The sequence below is a fragment of the Gigantopelta aegis genome, chromosome 9 (assembly GCF_016097555.1).
Source record: "Gigantopelta aegis isolate Gae_Host chromosome 9, Gae_host_genome, whole genome shotgun sequence".
Classification (NCBI taxonomy): Eukaryota; Metazoa; Mollusca; class Gastropoda; order Neomphalida; family Peltospiridae; genus Gigantopelta; species Gigantopelta aegis.
The window spans coordinates 26734791-26747169 of NC_054707.1; the positions used below are offsets into that span (position 1 = coordinate 26734791).

The window sequence follows — 12379 nt, forward strand, 5'->3', positions numbered from 1 at the left end:
AATATATTTTCTCAGTCTTGCGTATTAGGTGATTTGTTTTTGATGTGTGGTGTTTTGATGCTAAAATGTACTAATAATCGCTGTGTGTACTTGATGAACTGGATAACATGTACAAGTCTGTTGATGATCCCAGGATACCAGGGCTCGGTGTAAGATGTGAACCGTTGTTTGCATTTTTTATGGCTTATGATTAAAAATGCAGGGAATTAACAGACTTGCATTTACAGAAGTAGATAAAGTAAGTTACCGGGTATGATGTCTCAAAGTTATACCTTTTTTTTTTTATATTATATGTTAGGTGTGTCCCACGAATGATTTACATGAGATTGGAAGAGGCACTGTAATTATTATTTTAGTCCTTGTGGGTGGACCACATTTTTTCCCCTATGCATACTTGGTTATACAAAAAAAAAAAAAAAAAAAGTAATAAAAAATTCAATCACCCACTTCATTCACCATCTAATATGAACAGTTCTGGAACAACTCTTAGAATACATGTAGTGTTCAATAATATAAATAAAAAAAGTTTCATGATATGACTACAACACGACACCCTATACATGTATATAAATTACAATTTTTTGTTTTCATATAACTTGGATCCATTATGGTAAAAAAAAAAAAAAAAAATAATAATATTGAATCCTTTCTCAGTATAAATAAAAATATTGTCAAACATTTTTCTAAGATAATCGACAGACGGTTAAATATAACATGTTACCGTAATTTTACTTCATATCATTATTTTGTAAAGTGTGCAATTTTTTTATATTACAGTATTTTGTTCAATCAAAGATGCATTAGTCATCTTGCAATAAAAAAACAATCCTGTAGCAGTTTTTCATTGAAACTTTTTCCAGGGCTTCTAGATTATGGTAGCCCCACTCCCATGGCTAGTGATATTCAATGTTGAGCTAGTAAATAACTACTATTACCATGTTAGACAGGGCTTCTAGATTATGGTAGCCCCACTCCCATGGCTAGTGATATTCAATGTTGAGCTAGTAAATGACTACTATTGCCATGTTAGACAGGGCTTCTAGATTATGGTAGCCCCACTCCCATGGCTAGTGATATTCAATGTTGAGCTAGTAAATGACTACTATTGCCATGTTAGACAGGGCTTCTAGATTATGGTAGCCCCACTCCCATGGCTAGTGATATTCAATGTTGAGCTAGTAAATGACTACTATTGCCATGTTAGACAGGGCTTCTAGATTATGGTAGCCCCACTCCCATGGCTAGTGATATTCAATGTTGAGCTAGAAAATAACTACTATTGTCATGCCAGACAGGGCTTCTAGATTATGGTAGCCCCACTCCCATGGCTAGTGATATTCAATGTTGAGCTAGTAAATAACTACTGTTGTCATGCCAGACAGGGCTTCTAGATTATGGTAGCCCCACTCCCATGGCTAGTGATATTCAATGTTGAGCTAGTAAATAACTACTATTGTCATGCCAGACAGGGCTTCTAGATTATGGTAGCCCCACTCCCATGGCTAGTGATATTCAATGTTGAGCTAGTAAATAACTACTATTGCCATGTTAGACAGGGCTTCTAGATTATGGTAGCCCCACTCCCATGGCTAGTGATATTCAATGTTGAGCTAGTAAATAACTACTATTGCCATGCCCGACAACTAGTGAATTTTTTGGGTTAAATGTTGCAGTTAAGTCCATTTTGTAAATATGAATATCCTGCCCTCACCCACACACCACAGTGTTAGTGTTTTTAAGCTCTATCTCCTTCTTTAGGTGACATATCCGATTATTACTAGTATTTAGTCAAATGTATTAACTTAAAGTTAAGTAGGGCTAGTGAATTTTCAATCGTGGCTAGTAAATGTTTTTAATCACTGTTCCCATGGCTAGTGAATATTATAAAAATTCGAGAAGCCCTGCTTTTTCTCATTGTTCTGAAATAGAAACATGCAACCAGCTGCTATTGTAGGGAGTTTAAAAGTGGCAAATTCAAAAACAGCTATTTCTTGTTAATAAAATAGCTGTTAAAATAATTGTTACTTATATTTTAAACAGAGAACGTTATTTACATTATAAAAATTGTACTCTTTGTTAAATATAAAATTACTTTTGGATATGTTATAATTATTGGATATGTTATAATTATTGTGTATGAAGTACATGTAAGAACAGTGGTGCAAAAATTGTCATTGACCTTATATGTTATTCAGCTGTTGTGTATCCTATTATAAATAGTATATACTCAAAGAAATGTTCTAATAATGATGTTATAATCCATTACAAATGATTTCAAGGCAAAATAATATTCACTAAGTGTTTAATTGTTTTTACAGAAACAGAAGTTGCAAATTTGAAGAGGGCGGTAGAGTCACTTATGTTGGCAAATGAAGAAAAGGTATCGTGGTTTTTTTACATAATGTAGTGTCCATTGCCATAATTATTTCTTTATTTTTAATCTCTTACAAAACATCCAGTTATACCACCTTATTAACATTAGCAGTGAAATTTAATTTCCGATGATTGGATGCTGCTATTCAGTATTCATAATAATTGGTTTTATGGTTAGTCTCCAGTTTCTCATAAAGAATACAAAAACCAACATGAGTTGCAGACTTCCTGGAAAGAGATTTGAAGCTGTACTATTACTTGTGCTATTACTGTTGAATAAAAGATCACTTACTTTGGTTTAAAATAGCTTTCTACCTCCAGAGTGTGGCCGAGGGCATCGATAACAGTGCCAAGAGTCAGATTTTATATCTGTTGTGAAAACCACTTCACCTGTTGAGAAAAGTCTGGCTGTATACTTGTGTGACTGGATGTGTTTATGTCCACTATATACCAGCAGTTCTGTTTGTTTAGTGCTACTGTTACTGGCTTGGTGTGCTTAATAGTTTTCAACCTCTGAAGTCGAGTACTTCATTACCTTGGCAGGCAGCAACTCATAAAAGCCATGTCCTGACTGGTACAGATCTTGTAACCACCATAAAAGAGATGTATTCAATTTATTTAATTTTGTAATTTTGTAATCGAGTAAAAAGGATTTGAATGAAGGTGCAGGAGAATGTGTGTGATAATAAGGCCATTACTGGTTTTCCTTCATTTTGGGGTATTATTTGGATCAGTGCATTTCAAAAGCATTTTGGAAATACCATATCAGCCTTGGATGAGTTGTTAATATCTGTTTATTACCCATACGGTTAAAAATATCTTGGTTGTTATCAAAGTGGGACATAACACTTCAACGTCATACAATGATGTCATTGATTGGTAGCACTACAACCTTACTGGAACGTCAACCAAAAGAGATCAGTAATACAGTCAAACTTTGATAATTCCACCTTCGATCTCCTGAAACGACGGTCCCGGCCAAATTGCTATAGAACCTAGTAATAATGGCCTTCAAAAACTCAAAACTTCAAACACTTGATAAACTAGATCTCTCAAACTAATTATTGATTTAATATTCACCTCTAAAACTTGGCGTGTGTGGATTGATGAAACTGTCGTTGCCAATAGTATTTTAAAGACAAATGAATTGTCAATCAGCCGAAGCACGCTTGTCTCCTTCAACATCAAGATAACCATGTTTAACCATCAGTATTGGTTTGTAATTAAAGGAAGGGACAATTAAGGCATTTGTCCTGGTATGCATATTCAACGATATATGATGCACATTATTGCTTAATATCGGCAAGTATAATCATATAGTTAATTAATAAAACGGTTAAATGTGTTGGCTATTATATACTCTTCAAAAAAAGAAACGCAAAAGGGTACAAATGGGTTATAACTCCGATTTTATGTTTCCTACTGGTTCATGCTTTGTGAATATAAGGTCATTGCATGTCCCAAACACATTCCCACGGTTACATTCGATAAAACGCAGCTACTGTACAATAAAGTTCCAAAATGTGAATATTCGCAAAAACGCAGCCACGTGCAAACCATGTCACCACTGCACGTGCGCTGTCTGCACGTGCAACATGAACACCGACAGTATAAAAGTGCAGGGTGTTCGCTTGCCTGGCCTCTGTATCTGGCCGACAGTTGACAATCCAGGACATGCCACGTCTCAGTGAACCGCAGAGAAACAATGCCATCGGCCGACTAGACGCAGGCGAATCCAGAACGGCGGTTGCCAGGGCATTCCATGTGTGCCCAAGCACCATCTCCAGACTGTGGGACCGTTACCAGCAACATGGATCAACACGTGACCTCCCTAGATCCGGTCGACCACGGGTCACTACCCCCGGGCAGGACCGCTACATCCGGGTACGCCACCTTCGGGAACGATTGACTACTGCCACCTCCACAGCCGCAGCAATACCAGGTTTGCGCAGGATATCCGACCAGACCGTACGGAACCGCCTACGTGAGGTAGGAATTCGTGCCAGACGTCCAGTTCGAGGTGTCATCTTAACACCACAACACCGTCGACTCCGACTGCAGTGGTGCCAGATTCATCGACAATGGCCTCAACTGCGATGGAGACAGGTGTGGTTCAGTGACGAGTCCCGATTTCTGCTCCGACGTCATGATGGAAGATGTCGCGTGTATAGGCGTCGTGGTGAACGTTATGCGGCAAACTGCGTGCAGGAAGTGGACAGATTCGGCGGGGGTAGTGTCATGGTGTGGGCAGCCATCTCACACACTGGCAGAACTGACCTGGTCCACGTGCAGGGCAACCTGAATGCACAGGGCTACATTGACCAGATCCTCCGGCCACACATCGTTCCAGTTATGGCCAACGCCAACGCAGTGTTCCAACATGACAACGCCAGGCCTCACACAGCACGTCTCACAACGGCTTTCCTACAGAACAACAACATTAATGTCCTTCCTTGGCCATCGATATCACCGGATTTGAACCCAATTGAGCATCTATGGGACGAGTTGGACCGACGCCTCCGACAGCGACAACCACAGCCCCAGACCCTGCCCGAGCTGGCAGCAGCCTTGCAGGCCGAGTGGGCCACCATCCCCCGGGACGTCATCCGTACTCTGGTTGCTTCAATGGGCAGGCGGTGCCAGGCAGTTGTCAACACACGCGGAGGCCACACCCGGTATTGACTCCAGATGACCTTGACCTTGGTGGTGTGTCCTATCACTTACTCACAATGGACTAGAGTGAATTGTGAACAATCCTGCAACATTTGGTAATTATCGGACTCACCATTGAATAATTAAATCAATTCTCCAAATGTTACGACAATGTGGTTTTGCATTTCTTCTTTTGAAGAGTATATATAACAGGTGCAGCCATTTTGTACCATCCCAGTGATAACACCCTCTGGCGAGCTGGTGGTTACGTAATACCTAACGTGTCACGTCAGGAATTAGTCTTCGAACTGAAGATACAAAACATACCTGATTTTTGCAGATGTATCACAATGTTCTGTAATAATATCCATCCCATAAGTCAGCAACAAGTATATATTATTTTTCAATATAAACCACCATTGTCAAAGTGGTGAAATAACTGTATTATGTTTTGTATGTACATAAATTAACCCACATACTGAAATAATAATCAGAGTTTTCTTGGTTAATTGATCTTTAGTTTCTGTGGCCTGTACCTGTGGTTCCTGATTAGCAGGTGTATATTTAGACGGTCCCCAGACACTGACTGTGTCTAGACACACTAAAAAGACGTGCCTCTTTTATTAAGATCACAGGGTATTGTGTGATAACTGCGTGGACACCCCTCAAATCGTAATGGACATTATCAGCCGTCCTGCTTTATTACTGTAAGTAATTCTGTAAAACCCTTGATTAAGTAGACTTTCCCATCTAAAATCACTAAACTGACCAATTACGTAGTCCCAAAGAAAAGAAAATTATCACATGGGTATCATGAGCGGTCGTTTTTGCTCGAACATACCCTACCAATACTGGCAATAGGCCTAATAATATGCTTTTTTTCTTTTGATTTTTTAAAAGAGAAAAATACTATAACTCCATTTCGTTCTATTGATGCAAATTGAAATATATTTAGTTAAATAGTTTATTATACTATCAAGTCATTTATGTTGTTTTACAAGTCAGGTTGATGAAAGTGAAGCGCCTTGTCGTAAATTAGAGCGTTTGTTTACACTGTGCTTAGAGGAGTTGGATGGAGTTGATGTCACTTCCTCCCATGCTGTACTACCGGACATCACAAAAACGAAACAAAATTGCTGCCCCCAGTTAGCAGGAATAATCATGTTTTTTTATTAACTCTAAAATTACGCGTTTTTCATTTGTTAAAGTTTCAGTACATTGTATGTGTTGGTGGTCCCGGTATGCATCTTTCCAACACATAAGGCTCTTGTTTGAGTTGACCGTCCCTTTAATTAATATGAACTAGATAGAAAATTACTTGGAACTGTACATTGAAATTCCAAAGCTTAGGCAATCTTTTTTTAATCCATAATTTATTTAATATTGATCAAAGGATAAAATTTTGTACTTGTTTGTTTCAGGATAGGAAGCTTGATGACATGAAGCGACTGTTGAAGCGGTACAGACGGGTAGAGGAGCTGCTGGTTCAAGCTCAGGGTAGAAAAGGTATCACATAAATACATCGGACTGTTTATACTTGTTAATAACACAAACAAGTAACACACATTTATAATGGGATTATTTAACAATGTCACACTATTAATTATACTGAAGATTTACGGTCATGAAAATATGTACGTGTGTTCCGTGACTATAGCTAATATGAAATCCGGCAAGTTGTGTTTATCAGCACATTTTGTCAATCCACTTTGAACTTGGTTTAGACAGTCCACTGTATTACATTTGCCTTTTAACACTATTTCTCTTTGTTTGGGGGATATTTCGAAAGGTTTTAACTTTGTTTTTACCAGGCCAGTCAGAGAGTATTTTAAAACAGGTTGTGACACCCAGTAAGCGATGTGTATTTTTGTGCTGGGGTGTTGTTGAACATCCATTCATTCATTTTGAAATGGGGAGAGTGAGAAAATGTTTTAAACCTGGATTCTAATATAAATGTATCTCTGGTCTGTTAATTGTCAAGAGTAGTGAATTTCATCTCTCTCACTATAGAACAAGTGTCGGTTATTATATACATTTATGACTGACATGTAATAGGCATTAAAACCTTTTTGAAATGTTTTAACAGTAGTGTTGTGGCTCACAGTATCCCATAGCTGGAAAACCCCTTTGTACTCTTTAACTTTGAGAATTCATTTGTTTAGCTGGTTATTTTTGTTGACTCTTTCAGCGGTTGATGAGTTGTTAATAATAGAAGACGACACCAGTTCCACAAGCTCTTCCACTACTCCTTCCACTGGAGAAGTTACCTCGCAGGTGAGTCCACGTCACACTATGTATTATATTACTGCTTAGACATATTTTATAGCCCATCAAGTTGTTGGGATATGCCAACAGACAAATAATCTATATTAAAGCATTTTGCTACATTTTACAATACAAATTTTGTATTTATGTGCCAAAATAGGACAGAAAATTGTAAGTTGTTTGTAGTGAGCACAACTTCCTGTCAAAAAGGATGCCATAACTGCTTTAGCCCTTTAGTGTATAGTTTACTTTTATACTATGCTGTTCAGTTTTAGAAAGCTAAAACAGTTATAGCACACTCTTTGATAGAAAGCTCTCACTATGTAGTTTAATTACTTAAAACTAATTGTTCAGGTTTAGAGGTGAAAGAATAGATATAATATATATGACAATGTAGATATAATATATATGACAATGTAGATAAAATGTATATGACAATGTAATGCAGTAGTATGTAAGACATCATAACTCGGTACAAATAGCAATCAATGTTTTATGACTGGATACAACTGCATCACAGTACAGTAAAATAAAATAAAATATTTCAGTACAATAAGAAACTGATTATCTTCAGAATTATCTTTACCAATTGCTCACATCTGTTATTAATATCAAACTTGAATACTTTGAAGACACCTGATCACAGATGAAACCACAGAGTGAAATACAAGTGTGTCAATATGCCTTAAGACTTGTGTTGTATTTCAATGTCAGAATCAACGCTGATGATCTGTTTTATTGTCCTGACATTACTGAAACTTTGTTTTATAAACAATATTTATTGACATTTGTATTAACATTGGGGATTGACCAACCGGTGATGCCTATATTAAGGTCTCTCCTTAGATACTGAAACTTTTGTGTGTGTTTTATTTCAATCTGAGAAACAACACTGATGGTATCTTGCTGCCCTGACATTACTGAAACTCTTGATTAGATGCCTAGAGGTACAGGTAGTTCACACTTGACATGTACTTGACAGTCCTCCACGTGACATGTACAAGTGATGTGATCTTCACAAGTGATCAGAACTTGACACACATTAGCGATCTGAAGATCATAAAGAATCTGTCTGCATTTAATGAGTGGATCTAGGATTGTCATGAAGGAAGGGCTCAAACTGGGTGAACCCATGGGCTGTGAAGAAAGATCAAATATATACCTCTGTATTATATGGAAAGATCAAATACACCTGTATTGTATGGAGCAATATGTAGGTGTGCTACAGGTGCAAATTCGTTAAGGGGGTTTAGCCATGTATTGGACACCTAGTAGCTGATGGTGAAATGTGCTGGAGCTCTCATTACACAAATATTCTAATCCATTCAAAGGTGGGAGATCTTCAAGAAAGGTCTAAAGTGACATTTTTAAACACACCAAAAGGTTTCTGAATTTGTATCCACATTTGAAGTGGTGCTTTCATTCCTTTGATTCCTTCTTGTTTCTGATATAAGCAAAAACAAAATTACCTACATATACATTTAAAGATAAGTTAAGGCTACAAACATGAGCAATGTCTGAAGAAGGTAACTGGTATACAGCTGGATGTTCCCAGGTGGAAGAACACAGGTTCACAGAAGAATCACTGCACACTTAACACTGTCCACTTGACACTTGAAAGTGATGAGAGCTTGCCCTGTTTTTACATTCCTCACTCACACTATCCATAAATCAGTTGTGGCCTTTTTAAAGACAACCAGTTGTCTGGGTTTTTTTTTTATAGTGGATGTAGTTCAAACAGTTGGACATATTCATAACAAAAACAAACAAGTTTATTAAAACTGCTTTACTGGCTTACTTGCCATCCATTTTGTTTTATTTCTTCTGAAGGTGTTTTTTTTAACTGACGAAACGTCGATTATACTTTTAAGTTAGGTGGTTTTAGTTGAAACATTTTTTAAATAAATAAAAAATGTTATAAGATGAAAACCAGTGTTGCAGCTGTTCATATGTATCTAATGAAACAGCAAATTATAAAGTTCACTTACAAAATGTTTTTGAAAGGAAGAGAATTGTGCCTTTGGTTTTTTTTTAACTTCAATACATTGTTTTTAAAGAACTATTTAAACTTTATATTTGTTACTTTCTTCATCAAAATGTATATAAAGTCAGGGAACATTTTATTTTCAAAATCTTGATTAGCGATATTTCTAGTCTATTTGATTGATTAGCAACTACTTAGTCTTATTCAACTAGCAGCTACTGTTTAATGTTTTAAAATTGTGTAGTGATCTCTGAAACATACAAAGCCAATCGCGACGTAACTGAACAAAATATTCCCTGAAAGCCTAATTTAAACTTAAAATGTTGAAAACTAATTTGAAGTGTGTTGTTTTCTTCAGAGTGATAAGCATCGAAGTCCTCACTACCTATCATCCCCAAGTGCCACAAGTACCCCGGGTAAGTTACCCTACAACTGGCTCACTGTACACATAGAACTCGGTGTGCACTTTGTAAGACTTCACTTTGATAAAATGGGGGGTTTTATTTCATAAATGAAATCACACTTTTCAATGAAAATATTGTTAAAATCATTATGCAGATACACATTATTTATACATATGTTACAAAATCAATTCCCACTCTTTTTGGTTGTTGGGTTTTTTTCCACCTTTTAAAAGTAAATTTTCTCTTAAGAACTCTAATACACAGAAGAAATGTTGAGTTTTTAACTTCTCACTTCTACATTTGTTTTTCATACTTTTAAGACAGATCTTGTTTTTTAATGAGAAGTAAATTTTATCATCATTAGAACACTTTTTATTGGAGAGTTCACTCAAACATATTTATGTTCCATTTATTAGTGGAACTCACACAAACTTATTTATGCTTCTTTAGTCTGCTATTTTGAAAATGTGATGAATTTAAATCACTAAAAACAGTATGTTAACCCTGTGACCTCCAGGTTTTTTCAGTTGTACTAAAATGGGGCTGAAAAGGTAAAAAAAAAACTCACTTTATTAGATGCAGTTATTACTGAGATTTGCAAACATCATTATCATCCAATAGATATAATGTCTGATATTGACTGCCTTAAATTAAGCAGAGTTAATTTTAATTGAACTCATTTTAGTCCATGCAGGTGGAGATTTCAAATATGATGCCAATCACTTAGCCACACCCCCTTCATCGATGACATCAAGCAACAGGCAGGTTCTTGGAATGACGAGATCAAACAGTTGTGAAAACATGGGACCACCTCAGCAGAAAGTAAGCAAAATCATGTAGACATCGTCTTAAATCTTAAGTCTTAAATAAAGCTGCTTCTGTACTGAAGGTGGCTGATGTTGCCTCCATTTGACAGATACATTTTGAAATTTGTTACAAACTTTAAGAGACTGTCCTGAGTTTGCTGCCGCTGTAAGATGCTTCAGACTAATAATCCTTTTAAGAATTAGGAATACATATTAAACATCAGTGTCTGTACATGTATATTCAATGTGTTTCTGGTCTTTCTAAAGTGTGTTGTAGCCCAAACTGGATTTTACATCTCCATATTTTAGTAAATACCATATATATATATATATATATATATATATATATATATATATATATATATATATAATTAGGAAATAAAATGGAGTTAGTGCAGTTACAAACAAAGATAGTCAGAAACAAATTGCATATACAGACATATGGTAACAATGTACATGTTTTTTATATTTAATTTTAGTCGTTATGACTGTTGGTCAGAAACATCTTTACAATGGGTTCAAACTCAGAACAGTCTCTTTAAAGGGATTTTATCAACATGGTAAACAAATTTATGCCAGGCTCATATTGAGTATTCAGATTCAAAATGACAACCATAAAATTTGCTTAACATTCTTGATTTTTACTTGGAGACATCAAGATGGATTATGTTGCAACAAACTGGACTTTTAGCCAGTTAACAATCCAAGATAGTATAAACTCAGCCGCTGCTGTTAAAACATTCTTGTTTCTAAACCTTGTAGAACCTTATTATTCTTTTAGGTTTATTGCAATATTCATAATGATTTATAAATGTTTTTGCAGACACCTTCAACAAGTAAGAAGAAAACAGATACTTTCGAGGGAGGTTACGGTACGTTACCAAAAGATCGTTATAGAGATGATGAAAAAGATGGCAAGCGCAGTCGGGGCTTTCCTGCATTGGGTAAAACACTGTTGCGGGTGCGATCGGGAAAACGGAGCTGCTCCGCGCCTAACTTAGGTGATGCCAAGCTTTGATCTTCGCATGCTGCGTGATGACCACCTCCAGCAGCATGAACCTCCCTGCTTGTTAAGTCTTTAATGCATGAGAAAATCATTGTACACAGTTGGACATACTTGATTTTTTATTTTTTTTGTAGGTCAGATCAGGTCATAGATATTAATGGGCATATTTGGAACAAGCTGTTGTAGCACACGCCTGTCATGGGAGCGCAGGTGTCCACTTTCACCGGCTCCTCCGTTCACGACAGGATTCAATTTGTAACCTGATTGATGAATTTAATGGTACGAAACAAGGTTGAAGGAAAAGTGCTCCAGGAGGTTGGGGTTTTTTTCTCTCCAGAATTTTACGTTATAGTGTCACCTCAAAACTGTCTTCTGTCCCAGAGCAGACCCCTGGCTATCCAGAGCTCGGCCCCGGGATAGACATGCTTGAAGCCTTAGTGGTATATAAGCATGTTAAATATTATCAATCAATCAATCAAAACTGTTTTTGCCATTTTGATTAAAAGTTCCCTTACTTTTCAAAACACTGATGGTTTGTCCATTGTCATCTCTGAAAAAAAGCAAAACTGAAATTTCAACTGAAATTTCAACTGAAAAAGAAATAGATCTTTTTACAAGTCAGTTGAGTTACAACACACTATTTAAAGTCGACTAGTAGTAGGGATAGTGAAATAATTTTGTATAAAAATTGCATCTCTTGACTGGTGTATGTATCAGTAGCAGTTTAAATTGTCTAAAATCGGTGCAGTTCACTTGTATGTCAGATATGATAATTAAATTACCCCCAAGCCTTGGTCTAGAATCTAGTTGTGTGCAGTTTGTGTAGAGTTAGAATCTAGACTAAGTTTGTTTCTTAACTGCAATACCAGGATTCTTACTTTGAACTTGG

The 12379-nt window shown here is 36.5% G+C and overlaps 1 protein-coding gene across 8 annotated transcripts in view; it reads left to right on the forward strand.

Moving 5' to 3' along the window:
• The window catches only part of LOC121381093 (liprin-beta-1-like), a 225488-nt gene that overhangs the window by 184038 nt on the left and 29071 nt on the right, over window positions 1-12379 (forward strand). For all 8 annotated transcript variants that reach the window (XM_041510196.1, XM_041510198.1, XM_041510197.1 and 5 more), the window contains 6 exons: window positions 2319-2380; window positions 6447-6531; window positions 7214-7299; window positions 9633-9690; window positions 10364-10500; window positions 11308-11356. In XM_041510196.1, the coding sequence (XP_041366130.1) occupies window positions 2319-2380; window positions 6447-6531; window positions 7214-7299; window positions 9633-9690; window positions 10364-10500; window positions 11308-11356 (477 nt within the window). The remainder of the gene's footprint in view (window positions 1-2318; window positions 2381-6446; window positions 6532-7213; window positions 7300-9632; window positions 9691-10363; window positions 10501-11307; window positions 11357-12379) is intronic.